At 41.7% G+C, this 16,930-nt stretch overlaps 1 protein-coding gene across 4 annotated transcripts in view; it reads left to right on the top strand.

Moving 5' to 3' along the window:
- Positions 1-16,930, top strand: part of nrg2a (neuregulin 2a) — an 80,175-nt gene that overhangs the window by 58,743 nt on the left and 4,502 nt on the right. For 2 of the 4 annotated variants that reach the window (XM_075487686.1, XM_075487689.1), the window contains exons 5-10: positions 4,829-4,887; positions 8,276-8,299; positions 9,766-9,868; positions 11,272-11,395; positions 11,508-11,635; positions 12,170-12,391. In XM_075487686.1, coding sequence (XP_075343801.1) covers positions 4,829-4,887; positions 8,276-8,299; positions 9,766-9,868; positions 11,272-11,395; positions 11,508-11,635; positions 12,170-12,391 — 660 coding nt within the window. Of the gene's footprint in view, positions 1-4,385; positions 4,463-4,828; positions 4,888-8,275; positions 8,300-9,765; positions 9,869-11,271; positions 11,396-11,507; positions 11,636-12,169; positions 12,392-16,930 lie in introns of all 4 variants that reach the window. The other 2 variants (XM_075487688.1, XM_075487687.1) reach the window with 2 other exon arrangements.

Below are 16,930 nucleotides of genomic sequence, written 5' to 3'. Positions count from 1 at the left end.
CCCTTCTCCTTTGACATTTACATTTTAGTTTGCGTTAAAACTTAAAGGCGGGGTAGGGGATCTTTTTCTGGAACATTTTTTTACATATTGCTTGAAATACTCTTCACACCCCCATTGCAACCAATTAATTAAAAGTTTTGACACAAATATGAAAAGTTTTAGTGGCCTCTAGAACGTACAATCTAGGAAAAACAGTATCCAATCATTGTGAACGGACCGTTCACAATGATTGGATTCTGATGCCGTCTATCAAACTGCAATCTGCTCCTCCCTCCCCCTCCTTCCCTCTGTGCGCGTACCCTGCTCCGTGAACGAATTACGCCTCCAGAAGTTTGGCAGGAAGCTAAACTAGAGCCAGCTTGGCTAGCACCTAGCATTATTAAACGTATAGTTAGCATAAACTAAATACTAAATAATAAATACGGCAACGATCGATGCTTGCTGTCAGAACAGCGCTCGTGCACATTCGTGCGCGTTCATGTACTCTAGAGGCGTGCCTTCGGGGGGAAAGTGAAGAAAAGGTTTGGGACTTTTTACCTGTGTATTTTCAAAATGCAGCTTCGCTGGACTCAAAATCCAGGATCTCCTACCCTACCTTTAAGGTCAAAGACACATTACTGGGGACACTTTAACATAAACATGGAGGTTTTTTTCTTCTTTTCTGAAGAAAGAAACACAAAAAAAAGACTTTCTGTCAATTCTAAGAAGAAGTCGTCACTGGTTTCAGCTCCTTTAAAGCAAATATCGGCTGGTCGTCCTCATGTTAAACTAAACGTGCCTCGGCTCAGACTATCACACTGGAAAAAATCTAAATCTTACCAAGTATATTTGTCTCATTGAGGATCTCATTACACTTGATATCAGACACAACTGCCTAACAAGTACCATTTCAGCCAGATACAGGGACTTCTTTTAATACAATACATCTTGAATATCTTGTTAAATGAAAAAGTCTTGAAAACATCTTGTTTTGAGTCATATTTCACATGAAACAAGCTTTTTTTTTTCATTTGAAGAGGTTTTTAAGCTAATTTCAAGATCACTTTTATCTCAAAAGTCCCAAATATCACATCTTATTTCAAGAAATCTTGACAAGCCGATTTTCACTAGTTCCATTGGCAGATTTTTTTGCTTATTTCAAGCAAAAACGTCTTGTACTTGTTGTTTTTTTTAACTTATTTTTGGAGGGGCATTTTTTCCAGCAGACATCGAGATTTATATAAGAACCTGATCACCAACTTGATTTGATCTTTTAATTAAAGGAGACATATGCTCTTCTTTTTCTGCAGACTGTAAAGAAATGTCTATGACATGATTTGTCAGAATAACTCAGGAGGACGGTGCAACAGCTGCTTTTTTTCCACACCTTTCGCTCCTACAGTCAAGCTTCTTATATTCGAGGCATGGAGCGACTTCACTCTCTTCCTCGGGGTCTGTTTCTTTTGAGATCTGTAGTACTCAACACCCTACAGGAAAAAACCTGAGAGCTCAAACCACACGCCACACTGACAGAGAAAGATGTGACCCACTATTTCATTCTCACATTTTTGCAGCCTGTAGTTGGACCACGGGCAGCTGGAAGGCTAATTATTCGTCTTTTATGCACATTCTTTTCACCTCATGTGGTAAACTCCAGACTTCACCAACGCCCCATTTCTCTGTTTTTTAGCGTTCAATTATCATCATTTCTACTTTGACTGGTAAAAATGTCTAAGAAGTGGGATTTCCCTGTTGGAATACAAAACATTAAACAAAAGTACCGGTGGAGAATTATAAGCTTATCTATTCCTTCGGTTTAGTGAACCAGCTGAAGTTGAAGCTTGATGGAAGTCAAGGGTTAAAGCTCTCAAGCACAGGGGGATTTCCGTGATATGTCCCCTTTAAAACCACAGAACATAACATACAAGCGAGCACCGTACTGCGGTTGTTGGAATTCGTGTTGCATGTTCTGTTCAGACCATATGTCCACAAACTGCCACACGAGCCCTCGGCCGGTGCCTGGCTTGATATAGAGCTGAAACATTGGCAGGGCTCCTGCACCCAGTTGGCCAAAGGAGGAAGGCTCGACAAGGAGCGAGGACATGGCCGAAACAGCCGCTCAATGGGCTGTGTACAAATTGGAGGCAGCAATAACTCAATTGCTGCAGCTAATTCACTCACGGCCAGGGCACGGGTCCAGAAAAGTTGGATAATGCAGTGAAGGCCTGCGGGGATTTGTTGCCCCACAGCCATCTCATTTAATATAGGCCAGACTTCACAGGGTGTTACTCACTGGCTAAACAAGTCCCACAGACAGCCCAGCCCTGCATTTAATGTCCAGCTCCCTCACACTGAGGCTTTAAACTCTGCAGAGGTGAGGTCAGAAGATGAGCTGAAGTATGTTACTGGTAAAAAAGGAGCTAAAGATGAAATATTAGTATTTGTTTGCCAGTCAAATAAGAAGTTGTATGTTAAAGCTGACATTTCAGGTGTTAAATGCACATTATGAAACACATTTAAAGGGAAATAACATTCCTGTCATGTAACAGCTGTTTTTTTTATTGGATAAAAGTTAATAAAGACAAACCTTTGAACAATCAGATAGAACTGGAATAATTCAAAGATCAGCTCCAGGCTGGAGTCTCCCAACACATGGCGAAATGCTTACATCCCCCTGAATGTCACATGTTTATTTTGCGCGCCGCTGTGGATGCTTGTGCGCCCTCCTGATTTTTAAATTACGCGGCGATCGTCTGTTTCTTTGATCTCTCAGCCAAGTTTCCTCTGTGCATAGGTGCTGCGTTCCCCCAGTTCCACTCTATCACTCAGGATGAGTAATTTAATGCTGAATGTTATGGTGCTCCTGGGAGGCATTGTGTGAAACCCGTAAATCACCAGCGGTGACCTTTGTTGGATTGGTGGTCCAGTTGTGGCTGCGAGTGGAATGTCGGTGGGCCTAAAAGACCAACTGCTCGTCCTAATGGGTTTATAATGAGGAAATACGGTCGTGCCCGGCACCTTTGATGGCCGTGATAGTCTGTCTTTGGTTACAAAAATATCAAGCTACACATTAGCTTAAGACTGTCAGGAAACGTGTTGTCCGGAGGTATTCGTCCTTTGAGAGACATTTACATATCTGCCGTTTTTGAGCCGTAAAAAAGAGAAATTTGGGAAAGAAAATGTCACGTTTGAAGGTTGTGAACGCAGCTATCGGGATCCCGACAGGCTCCAAAGGAAAATGGACCACATTAACTCATTTTCAGCTTTGTTGCACAAATTTATTGATTACCTATGAAGACATGAGACAGGGATGGATACAGCCATTGCAACATTCTACACTGGAAAAAATCAAAGTCTTACCAAGTATATTTGTCTCATTTCTAGTCAAAATATCTCATTACACTTAATATAAGACACAACTGCCTAACAAGTACTATTTCAGCCAGATATAGGGACTTGTTTTAATACAATTCATCTTGAATATCTTGTTAAATGAAAAAGTCTTGAAAACAAATTGTTTTGAGTCACATATCATATGAAACAAGATTTGTTTGACATTTGAAGAGGTTTTTAAGCTAATTTCAAGATCACTTTTATCTCAAAAGTCCCAAATATCACATCTTATTTCAAGAAATGTTGACAAGACGATTTTCATTTGTTCCATTGGCAGATTTTTTTGCTTATTTCATGCAAAAACGTCTTGTATTTGTTGTTTTTTATACTTATATTTGGAGGGGCATTTTTTCCAGTGCTGAACCCTGGTCTACACTGGAAAAAAATCAAAGTCTTACCAAGTATATTTGTCTCATTTCTAGTCCAAATATCTCATTGCACTTAATATAAGACACAACTGCCAAACAAGTACTATTAGAGCAAGATATAGGGACTTGTTTGAAGACAACACATCTGGAATATCTTGTTAGATGAAAAAGGCTTGAAAACAAATTGTTTTGAGTCACATATCATATGAAACAAGCTTTTTTTTTACATTTGAAGAGGTTTTTAAGCTAATTTCAAGATCACTTTTATCTCAAAAGTCCTAAATATCGCATCTTATTTCAAGAAATCTTGACAAGCCGATTTTCACTAGTTCCGTTGGCAGATTTTTTTGCTTATTTCAAGCAAAAACATCTTGTATTTGCTGGTTTTTTTACTTATATTTGGAGGGGCATTTTTTCCAGTGTACATCTTCCATCGTGATCTGAACTCAGATTAAGTTGTAAACACTTAATTTATTCACTGTTTTGAAACCAGATATCACACGATTGTTTTTCCCCCTTTTGATCCACTTGATATATTTGTATACCTGTGATGTGTGACCCGAAGGGATTTGAGCCAATGAAATTTACAATGCACCCCGCTTCCTGTGTTTTTCCTTTTCATAACATGCGTCTGCTCCTTCCCAGATGTCCGGACGGATACTCCGGCCGAAGATGCTTACAGACTGAGCCGCTGCGGTCGTACATGCCCAATCCTTTCAAAAGTATGTTCACTTGATATGAGCAGCTGAGAACAGAGGCACAGTTGTCACTGGATTACCTCATTGGACTCCTGCCGCCCCCTCCTCCCACTCCCCAGCTCTCTTCTTCTTCCTCCTCATCTTTTTCCTTCCCAGGTCAACATGCAATGAGCCGTGCGCCACACCAGGCACCCGGTGGTGACATCCATGGGAACACTCTGCTTCTGCTGTCTATAGTTGTGCTGTTGTTCTAATTCTGTGTCTCTCTCCCCCCCTCTCACTTTTTCTTACACATACTCTTCTCTTTCTCTTTCCTCACTCATCCACCACCCTCCTCCTCCTCCTCCTCCGTCCTCCCTCTCTTTCTGTGGCTTTCTTTCTTTCCATCAGGTGTCCAAATGACTTTACTGGTGATCGCTGTCAAACCTACGTTATGGCCAGTTTCTACCGTATGTCAACTTCCTCTTCTGTCACTGTGTCCGACAGTTCTCGTGTCGTGCGTGCATGCTGGGTGTAGAGAGAAATTTTGCATTCATTTTTATTACCGAATAGTTGTGTCTGCGTCTCCTTTGATGACTCACCACGAACTGGCGTAGATTATCAGAGTCTGTTACTGTGTTTGGTCTGCATGTGATGACATGTGCTTTTCCTGTTAACTCACAGAGCGTTGCATGTGCTTTCTCAGAATAAAGACATGTTAGTAAGTTATAGTCTGAATTTAGATGCTTTGTGGATGTTGATTTGCACATAGCTGCATGTAGCAACACAGTCTAATGGCTAAATAATTACTAAAACACTTAATGTGGCTCACTGCTGACGCCTCTTCATGCAATCAGTCGTAGACTTGCAAGCATGTATGATATTACCAGAGCTAATCCACGGATGGTAAAACAGGTCTGAGCAATTAGCATCTAATAGGCATGACAAATGGAGTATCTGAAAGGTGATGCACCACACGATTGACGGAGAGATTTTTAAGAGCCACCGCTGGAATCATCTAAAGCTTCAGATTTGATTGCTCTTGTGCACAACACAGTCCTTAATTATATGTTTCAGTCAAAACGCGCCTCGTATTTACACTTACAATAGAAGTATGATTAGTAGATGGGGCATGGGTCAAAACTTTGGATTCCTGACTAATACGTACCTGCATTCATCTGCAAGCGAGCCCATCGCTTCAAGATGTGACACAGGGACAACAAAGGGTGTCTTTGCACTTGAGAAGTTTATTTAGATTAACACAAATCAAGGTGTGATGCAAAGCGTAGAGCACAGCAGACAAGTGGACTGAGAGCGCGTGAAAAGGCAGGTCTGGGTCCGCTTCAAAGCCGACCTGATTGACATGTGAACATGCCACAGAACAAAGAGATTCAAATAAACATCGTAGGATTCTTTATGTCAAGCTTTTCTCATTCATCTAATGACAGTTTATTCCCAGCGTCATTGAATCCGCTTCCACAACAAACAAAAAAAAAGACTTTGGCTGTGTTCGAAACCGAATACTACATACTACATACTTCCATACTGCATACTGATCGATCAGACAAAATGCAGAGCGTTTACCCACAATGCATTTCGCTCCTGCCCGAGCCGAAATCAGCCTGAAGCTGATTTCGCTTAAGCTCTAAACTCTGTAAACTTTAGCAACATTTGAAACATTTTCAGGCGAGAAAGTATTCGTTTAGATCCCCAACGTGTTGAAAACCTGACAAAATACCGGCTATTTACAATTTTGTTCCCACGAATTCGGCGCTACTAAAGCTAGCCGTAGTGAGCGACGCATTTCCAGTTATTTTCACAAAATAAAATACCCGTTGCCTTTTATTATAGGGAAAGCCATTATGATACAATTTGGTGCTTTTGTTTTGAAAACAGGAAGTGAACCTACCCTCGTTGTAGCTAGCTTGAAACTGCCGTTTTGACAGAAAATGACGATCGGCGACGTCACGTTACGTTGCATCTTGGGTAGTTTGAGTATGAGTAGTAAACTCATGATGCATACCCAACATTTCGGCAAATCTAGTATGCATCCGGGAACTTCTCGCTTACTCAAACTCGCATACTAACTCAAAAAGTTAGTATGAGTAGTGGGAGTAGTAGGAGAAGTATGCGGTTTCGAACACAGCCTTTGTACGTAGTTTACTCAAGTTCAAGGAGAAGATTTCTCGCAGAATGCAGCGCGGCTTTTAAAGCAAAATGGTGGATAAACATCACATGTCCTCTGCATAAGAGCCCTGTGCCAAACAGCTCTGCCCGGGGGGAGGGAAATCAATCTTCTTGGCTACACGTGACAAAAGCATCCATCAGCTGAAGAATTATACTAAGATTCTCGGAAGTTTTGTTAAGGCCCACTGCTTGTGTTTAATAGAGCCTAGCCTCGAGGTGTTTCACTGTGGTGACAGTTCACATGGAGTGGAGACAAGCTGACGCAGCCTTCATTCTTTACATGTCGCTTAGGTTTGAGTTCAACGTATCATTCAGACGACAGCGAACTGCATGTGTTGTTGGAGTCGCCTTATGCTGCTCACAGAGACTCAACCCTGTAGCCCAACTTGAAGAGCTCGCTGTTTGTTGTATGTTGGCACAGAGCACATTGCACCCACTCTTTTGTTAACTATATGTAATTTCATCTCGCATTAAGTCGTAATGCACTGTGCTGAAATTACTTGTCTTTTTGGCAGACAGTGGTGTGTGGGAGAGCTTTTTCCTCCACTCGCTCACTTATTCTGCCTTCTGTTTCACTTCAGTGCAGCTGTGCATCTGCATCAAGGACACTATGTATTTCCTGTTTTCACAGACCGGCCTTTAATTACTTTGATTTGCATGGTTATATACTTTCAACAGATAGTTCACAGGCTTTAGGGCAGGTGGGTTAAAAAACAGTGTCAGAAAGAGTTGAAATAATGGGATCAATGATATGACGAGAGAGATCTATGGCTCTTAACGTGCATACCACAGAGAAATTAGAAACAAGTGATCTTTATCCATCATGGCCGTGTCAATATACTACATTTTGTTTTGCACTCACATACGCCGCATACTTAAAGACGCCTCCCATCCTCAGGAGATACCAGAGAACGGGAGAATGGCTTCTGCCTAACCATGAGGGCTTGGATTAATAAGTGCGTGTTGTCCTAAGAACAGCTGGGACTTGACCTAGCCCAAGTAAAGCAAGTGAGCTGCCAGAATTATGGACTCTGCTAGTTGGTACAACATCCCCATGGCCTTTATCTGCCAGAGAATATAAAGTCCAGCCGTAATTCTTCACATTCAGCAATATTATTCCAACGCGGCGCAGATACCCACCTCTCAACTTGCCTGTTCATGTGATGGGTGTGTCTGGGAACTGACGGTGTAGCGGCTTCAGAGAGCAGAAACCACAGGTAATCTCCACAGATGACGCATGTTTTCCTCATACGGCGGTACTAAGAGCGTCTGTGCGTCCGATGCTGTGTTCCCATTGGGAGGTTTTCTTTTGATTATGAGACAAAGTAGGTCGTTACAAACCTGAAAGAATAGTTAGCTGCCAAAAAAACCCCAAAAAACAAGCAAAACTGTGGAAGCATCACATAGGTTATCTTGTATGAAGTCTTAAAAATCAACCTTTTTTAGAATCAGGACTACATGGCCATGCAGATCTGTGAGTTTTTGTTGTGGTGTGCTGCATGCAAGTGTCTCGTCTCACACAATTACTGACAAAGTGTTTGTCCCGGGTGCTGAAATGTCAATTTGTGTTTCCTCCACTACATGCTAAGAAAGTGCCACCATCTTAATCTGGTCTTTTGTTTCTTCTGTTTTTGTCTGTTCCTTCCAACTCTCAACCCTCTGCACTGGCAGAGCATCTTGGGATTGAATTTATGGGTATGAAACAATCCATTTTGATTCTAGCTTAGCCTTTTTACGACGTCCTTCAATTTTTGACATGCTCCTGTTCCGTCTGTGCTGTGATTTGTGAATCATGTTGCACCTTGATTAACTAATCAGTCTCCTGAAGCGGTCGTACCGTAACCCATCGGACTGACAAACCCGTCGGTCAATGCAACCGATCCTCCATCCAACATTATTAACATGAATTTAATCACTTCTCATTCGTTTGATTGGAATAGTACTCTTAACTGGTAGCACTGATCATCCCGATAGCATCATTTTCGCCTTGGAACCTTCATTCCTTGTTTCATCTGTAACAAGCATGATCTGTCATGTTTGTAGCTACCAGATGTCTTTCCTCTGTTGCTCCATCTTTCCAAACCCTTATGTCTGTCTTTATCTTTGATATGCCATCTCTATCTTCGAATTTTCATGTGATCCTTCTCCACCCGTCTTACATCAACCTGTCATTAGCATAGAGGAAATGTAATTCTAAGAATGAGATATCATGTGTCTGTTACTGGTTCAGTTCATCCTTTCTGATGTGAGCATGCAATGCTATTGTATGTTTAGGTTCCTACAGTTTCGCTTTTTGTATTCTGCTACTTTTTCCAGAAAAGGGCTTCAGTGTTTGAAGAATATAAAAACAAATGCTGGAGGCATCCTCTCTGACATCATGCAGTTATACAGGTGCATTCGTGAACTGGAACAGGGGAGCATTATGTGTTATTGTAAAAAAAACACAGTATCCATTTCCTCTGTTTAAAGCATGCAGCATGAAATATTACCCAGGATAGATAAACCGACTTCAGTGATTTATTTATGATGTCAGAAATTTGACACAAATTGGTTCGCTGCTGGTGAATGAAACCAAATTCATTTTTTATTGCATTATTCATCCAGGACCAGTTTTCCTCAGGGGGGGGGGGGGGACAAAGAGTTTACTTCACCCTCACACAAGCTCTTCTCTGGAAAAGCAAAGTTCCCAATCATGCTTCATGATATGATTATTATGTTATTTCAGAATATTAGGAGAATTAGAGCTCATTCTTTTACCAACTGAATGCACAAGCAGATAAACAGTTTAACATGGAAGTGGGAATCTTGAGCATCCAGGCACTAAGCTGGACTTATCATGCCAAACGCTGCACATTTTTAACTCTAATGTGCACAGTTAGCAGGTTCTTTGAACAATTATCTTAATTTTTAGAGACTTATTGCAGTTTATAGATTGATCCAACTCTTTCCTCACTGCATTTGTGATTTTATGGCAGGACAGAGTTAACTGTTCAGTGGGTTATGAGGGAGGGGAGGATGGAACTTTATGCTGCTCAGGATTTAGAACCAAAAAAAAAAAAGGGTAGAAAAGTCACCACCTTGAAGATGATAATTGTCTCCTGTCATTTCTCTCTCTGTTGTGCGCGTGGGTGTGTGTGTGTTTGATGGTGTGATGTTGACAGAGGCAGAAGAACTCTACCAGAAGAGAGTCCTGACAATCACGGGTATTTGTGTGGCTCTGTTGGTGGTGGGCATCGTCTGCGTTGTTGCCTACTGTAAAACCAAGTAAGTTCGTCAGCTCATGCATTCTGGACACATGCCTACATCTAGATATTTTAATATTAATATTAGGGCTGGGCAACGATTAAAATGTTTAATCTAATTAGTCACATGATTTCCCTGATTAATCACGATTAATCTCATTTGTACGCAAAATCCAAAAATGAATCCAAAAGTAGTGTATAGCTTTTAGCATTTAGTTTTATTTTAAATGTGCTGCCATATGAATGAAAGTGCCATAACATTTGTTGTGCAAACACACTTTTAACATCAGCATCTTTAAGTAGTTTTTATGTAGAAGCCTCGCTCCACTGTCTGTTTCCTTGAATGACTTGCTGGTATCAGTTGTGTGTTTTGCCTTTAAGTGATATTTTAGACTGGAACTACTACGGTGAGAAGACAATTCAACTTGGCTGTAAAAGCAGGAGTTTTTTTTAAAATTCATTTTGAAACACGTGCTTTTATGTTGAAACAAGTAAAACAGGAAGTAGCGCCGGTTAGCTCCGTGAGCTTCACACAGAGACCGAGGAGCACCTGTAACGGTGATGCTACCTGCTAGTTTATCTTTATTTTATTACTCCAAGCTTCGTAGTGTTTGGTGTAACTGTGTGAATGTGATGCATTCAACAGACTTTTACAATAATAAAACCTGCCTTAATGCGCGATAAAATATTTATCGGCGTTAAATAATTTGCGAGTTAAAGGTGGGGTAGGAGATCCTGGATTTTGAGTCCATCGAAGCTGCATTTTGAAAATACACAGGTCAAAAGTCCCAACCTCTTTCTTCAGACTTTCCCCCTGAAGCCACGCCTCTAGAGTACATGAAGAGCACGAGCACGAAGGTGCACGAGCGCTGTTCTGTCAGCAAGCATCGATCGTTGCCGTATTTAGTATATGCTAACTATACGTTTAATAATGCTAGGTGCTAGCCAAGCTGGCTCTAGTTTAGCTTCCTGCCAAGCTTCTGGACGCGTAATTCGTTCACGAAGAAGGGTACGCGCACAGGGGGAAGGAGGGGGAGGGAGGAGCAGATTGCAGTTTGATAGACGCAACGGAATCCAATCATCGTTAACGGTCCGTTCAGTATGATTGGATAGTGTTTTTCCTGGATTGTTCGTTCTAGAGGCCACTAAAACTTTTCATATTTGTGTCAAAACTTTTAATTAATTAGTTGCAATGGAGATGTGAAGAGTATTTCAAGCAACATGTAAAGAAATGCTCCAGAAAAAAAAAACCTACCCCACCTTTAATGCGATAATAACTCGCCCAGCCCTAATTTTGCACTGATTACCTGTGATAAACCGCATTATTATTCTTGTTTAATTGTAGAAAATGGTGGCTATAGAATAGAGCAGAATAGAATGTAGAATAAAGAGGAAAAGGGAGTAACCAAAAGAACTGCTCCACAGGAAACAAAGAAAGAAGATGCACAATCATCTGCGACAGAACATGTGTCCAGAACATCCCAATCGGAACCTTGCTAACGGACCCAATCACCCGGGACCAGGCCCGGAGGAGATCCCTATGGTAGATGTACGTTGCTGAGAGGATTCCTAATGATATTAGAAGATAAATGCACTGATGCACACCAAATTTATTTATACTTATCTAATCAAAGCTTGCCTTTTTTTTTACGTTGAAACAGTACATATCAAAGAATATCCCTGCGACTGAAAGAGTCATACGGCCTGCAACAGAAGGATCCTTCCCAGCCAGCCATGCTTCTTCCAGATCTCACAACTCTTCCACACGAGCCCATTCATCCACTCACAGGTGAGCAAACACCATATGCTGCGTCACATATGTCCCTTATCCTCACAGAGACGGGCACAGAGTCACAGGATTATTTGCTTAGTCAGGTGATGAGTCATCTTATTCATAAAGCAAACGTCCACAGAGAGGACATAATGTGATTACTTGACTGACACAGTTAAAGATAAGATTTATATCTAGCGTATGACCCCTAAGTCAAGGGTTCTGAGTAGTCTGCGCTGCCAAAGATGAGGAGCGTTGGTGTCCTTCTGTTTTAGCTATTGGTGGATTTTTGGGTTACAAGTCATCGTGCAGCACTTCTTTAAGTGGGACAGTATGTTAAAGTATGTCACATATAGTGTGTTAAAAGAGGGGGAATCTGCACATAGGAGCTGAGCAGGGTGAGCTAAACTCCGGTAAGTTGTGTTAGTTAAAGGGCTCTGACCCTGAAAACCCACACACATCTTTTCTTGATTGAAAAAAAACAAAACAAATACAATCTCACTGGGACACTGTGGGGTGTGTTCGTGTTAACACCTTTTTTTTATTTGTCAGACACGAGGAACGGACATGGAGCCTGGAGCGTTCTGACAGTATCCTCTCTGACTCGCCGGGGATGATGTCGTCATCCGTGGGGACCAGTAAATGCAGCAGTCCGGCGTGCATGGAGGCGCGGGCGCGGCGAGCTGCGCACTGTGGCTACTCTGAGCCCCACCGGCCGGGACTACAGTACGGCGACTCGTTCGACTCGCTGGGAGACTCTCCACACAGCGACAGGTAAAAAAGCAGGCCTGTGTGGCTCGTGATTTTTCGTCTCTCTGCCAGTTCACTCTCAGCCTTAAGTGGCCTCTCAGGGGCTCCTGGAGTGGATGAGTGGGAAATCAAAAATCAAATCAAATCAAACTTTATTTATAAAGAACCTTTCATACTAAAAAGCAGCACAAAGTGCTTTACATAATAAAATCAAAAATCAAATCAATTCATTCAAATCTGGCTTGACGCTGAAGTGAGGAAACGGTGTCTTGGGAATCTGTCCACACCTGGAGTCAGCCCACCAATGACCACAGAGGCCGCCACCACGGGGAACCGCCCAGATCAGGGCAGGCCGGCATCCACACCACAGCCAGGGCTGCAGTGCAGGATCCCCCAGCCACCCCGAACCAGGGCCATGACCCCACAGACCAAGTGGGCATAGTCCCCGGTGTGGAAGATCCCCATGAGGAAAAACAACTGGATAAATAAGTGTTTAATAAGTATATAATAAAATAATTATAAATAAATAAATAATTGATGAATAGATAAAAGTAAACTAAAACAAAACAAACAAAAAATAAATAAAAATAAATACATAAATAAAAATAAATAAATAATAAAAATAAATGAATATATATATAATAAATAAATGAAATAAAATTCAGCTGTAAGCTAAACTAAAAAGGTAGATCTTGAGCCTCTTTTTAAAAACATCAACATTCTCCTGCAGCCCAGAGGTTCTCTGGCAGGCTGTTCCACAATGAGGTCCATAATAGTGGAACGAGGTCTCACCATAAGTTTTTGTTCGAACTTTAGGAACAACTAAAAGGCCGGTACCAGAGGACATCAGGGTCCGCGAGGGCTCATAATTTAAAAGCAGATCAGATAGATAAGAAGGCCCAAGACCATTAAGACAAATGAGACATGGAAAAAGGTAGACACGAGTTATTTAAAAAGAAACATCATGAATGCACCTATTCTGACATAATTCCCTGATCAGTGTGTATTTTTAATTGGCTGGAGTTCCCTTTAGTTTTATTTCTATTCAAAGTAAAATGTGATGGTTACAGTTGCTTCGCTCACAGTCACAAAAGAAGATACGACTGTCAACTCTGTCACAGAGTTAAACCTGGGTTAGCACGAAAGGAGGAAGCAGAAAATAGCAGTCTGACAAGTGAGGAAATAAGCCTTTCATCAGCTTCACTGCAGTCTATATTTATCCCTGTGCATATTTCTATACAACAGGCACATATTTATCAATCTTCTCATGCGCCTTGGGGGCGAGGGAGGAACAGAAAACAAATAAATCTCCCAAAATGTTGGCCTCTTCCTTTAGCATAAACTAAAACAAAGGCACTCCAACACAACTGGCTCCCTCCAGGAGACTATATTTCAACTTGTCCACATTCCACGTTGTCTTGGTTCAAGTGGCGTATTTCTGCGGCGCTCGGTTTAACTCGTGACCTGAACTAAAGAGCCCCCCCGCCACGGTTCACAACTGAGGATTTGTTGCTCAACAGGCCTGCATTCGTAGTCAGCTGGGAGGAAATAAGGGGATTTAGGAGTGTGATTGGTCTCCACTGCATCAACACGTCTTCCATAAGATGAGCTGGTTTCAGTCTGCATGTCTTTCTGAAGGATGGAAATTACAACCCAGTGAGATGCCTGGCTGTAAAAGACGGTTTAAGACTGTTTAACATGAGGATGTCCTGCTTTCAGAGTGTTTCTAAGCAGGGACTTTAAAGTGTTCATAATCACTATTTATCTTCCCGTCTTGCTTCATGAAAGCTTGAATATGTGGATTTTTTTTTAATTCTCAGCCGACATACGTGCTCTTTCTGTCTTGCTTTTACAGAGAGAAAATGTGCCGTTTAATGTTTTTAAAGTGGCTTAAAGTGAATTATTCAGTGGAGAAGTGTACATTGTGGGCATCTGACAATATGAAGCAAAGGTGCAACAGGATGAAGATCTTTAAGCTGCTGCATGTACAAAATGCAAGAGTATCCCAAAAAGAACGGTTTTTCAACCATCACTTTTTGCATCTTTCTGTCAACCATGATGTCCTCCTTGGCTTTTTTTATCCACTGAACCCTAATTGGTTCAGCGCATCGTGAAGGCTGAAACCCGCCTGGAAAAGAGGAAATCTGGGCTGTGTTCGAAACCGCATACTTCTCCTACTACTCCTACTACTCATACTGACTTTTTGAGTTAGTATGCGAGTTTGAGTAAGCGAGAAGTTCCCGGATGCATACTAGATTCGCCGAAATGTTGGGTATGCATCATGAGGTTACTACTCATACTCAAACTACCCAAGATGCAACGTAACGTGACGTCGCCGATTTCCTGTCATTTCCTGTCAAAACGGCAGTTTCAAGCTAGCTACAACGAGGGTAGGTTCACTTCCTGTTTTCAAAACAAATGCACCAATTGTATTGTAATGCCTTACCCTATGATAAAAGACAATGGGTATTTTATTTTGTGAAAATAACCGGAAGTGCGTTGCTCACTACGGCTAGCTTTAGTAGCGCCGAATTCGTGGGAACAAAGTTGTAAATAGCCGGTATTTTGTCAGGTTTTCAACACGTTGGGGATCTAAACGACTTCTTTCTCGCCTGAAAATGTTTCAAATGTTGCTAAAGTTTACAAAGTTTAGAGCTTAAGCGAAATCAGCTTCAAGCCGGCTGATTTCGGCACGGGCAGGAACAAAATGCATTGTGGGTAATCACTCTGCATACTGTCTGATCGATGAGTATACAGTATGCAGTATGTAGTATGGAATAGAGGCCTGCGCGGGACAGAATTTTTAGTCCCGCTCCCGCCCGCACCTGTCATATTTGGTCCCGATCCCGCCCGCAATTCCCGCATTATTCAGACGTTCGCGTCTGAATAACTTCTCACGGACGTTCTTGTCATTGGCTTGAGGAAAGAAACATGATCTTAGCTGCGCACACCACTGTCCGATCCTTCACGTGGGGCACACAGTGCAGGAGCGCATTAGATGGCACAAGCAGCTGAGGCTTTACAGCAATAAGCATACCCAACATACCTACCAAAATCTATCGCGAATATTAAGAATAATACATTGTACATATGTTATATGCCACTCCTCACACATTTCCATTCTTGGAAGTAAAAGTATATATTTTTAGTTAATATGATTTTAAACACAGCGTGATGGAGCCCCGCGCCCTACTTTGAGTGGATTTGAGCATAAATATAAGCCTACAGCTCATGTTACATTTATTTAAATGCAAACAAGTGGAATGAAAACAATATGTGTTATTAATTACCCTACCTTTTCTGAACCCAGAATGTTTAAAAATGTAACATGTAATCCAATTATTATTTAAGTAGGTTAACCATGCCCTGTCCCTCGTCGTTGTGCAATGCGCATCTCCTGAATAAAAGGAGAGATGGATCGCGCTTTTGAACTTCTTTTAGTTAGGCTTTATTTCTTCTCAGTTTCTCAGTTTTCTCTCACGTTTTTAGTTAGCGGGACTGCAGCTTATCACCGCTCCCGCCCGCCCCCGCACTGCGCACTCCCCCTCCCGCCCGCGCCCGCAATGAGCTTTCAAAATGTGTCCCGCGCCGCACTGCTTTGCGTTGGGTCCCGCGAGTCCCGCGGTACTCCCGCGGGAGTGCAGGGCTCTAGTATGGAAGTATGCCGTATGTAGGATGCGGTTTCGAACACAGCCCTGGAAACTAAATACTGAGGGAGTGATTGGTGAGTGGGTGCAGCTGAGGGGAAAACACAGGTGACTTGAGTGAAAGTGATGGCAGAGCAAAGAGAAAATGTGGGAACTAAAAACACGACCAAAACTAACAGACATGACATTGAAGCTCTTAAGATGCCTTGTCTTTATGCGTCTATTTTCACCATCTTTTTCAGTTTCTCATGCTGAGTTTCTTCTGAAAGCAAATGCATGATATTCCTGGCATTGTATCAACTGAAATGGACTATTTTCATTTTGGTTGGTGATAAAGCATCTGATGTGCTCAGCTCTTTTCCTTGTTAGCCGATGGAAACCGTTAGTTTCTCTTTCCAATACAGTAAAAGCATTTTAACTTAGTTCAGGTCATCTGAACACTGGAAAATAAACACAGGTGAATTATGTTCCAGTAGTTCATGAGGTGCCAGTAATGCTTAACAGGACTGCGACTTTCAAGTCTTCCAACAATCTAATATGAAACATGTGCAGAATTTTACAACTTGGCCAGAATAAAACGAATTAAGCAAAGAGTAAACTCTTCAATATGATGGTTTATAAAACAAATGGGGCCTGTTCTTGATTAATATCATCATTATTATTGTCGGTGAGCCGTGTTCTAAGCCATTTTAAGCTAATCCATAAACACACACACTTGCGACTGCATTAGATCAGATTTAAGTTGTCAAACAAACTGAAGATAGAAGAATTTGCAGTGATTTTGATTCACTGTGTGCTGAGTGTTGGTTTGAAATGCGCAGGAGGGAAGATTTAAAAAAGACTCTTTAAAAGCTGCAGAAGTCAAGAAGCTAAGCCTGAAGGTGGGCTGTCAGCTCTGTGTTACTTGGCAACCGTT

Source organism: Odontesthes bonariensis, chromosome 16 (assembly GCF_027942865.1).
Source record: "Odontesthes bonariensis isolate fOdoBon6 chromosome 16, fOdoBon6.hap1, whole genome shotgun sequence".
In the NCBI taxonomy this organism is placed as follows: Eukaryota; Metazoa; Chordata; class Actinopteri; order Atheriniformes; family Atherinopsidae; genus Odontesthes; species Odontesthes bonariensis.
This window is presented reverse-complemented; position numbering and strand designations above follow the sequence as displayed.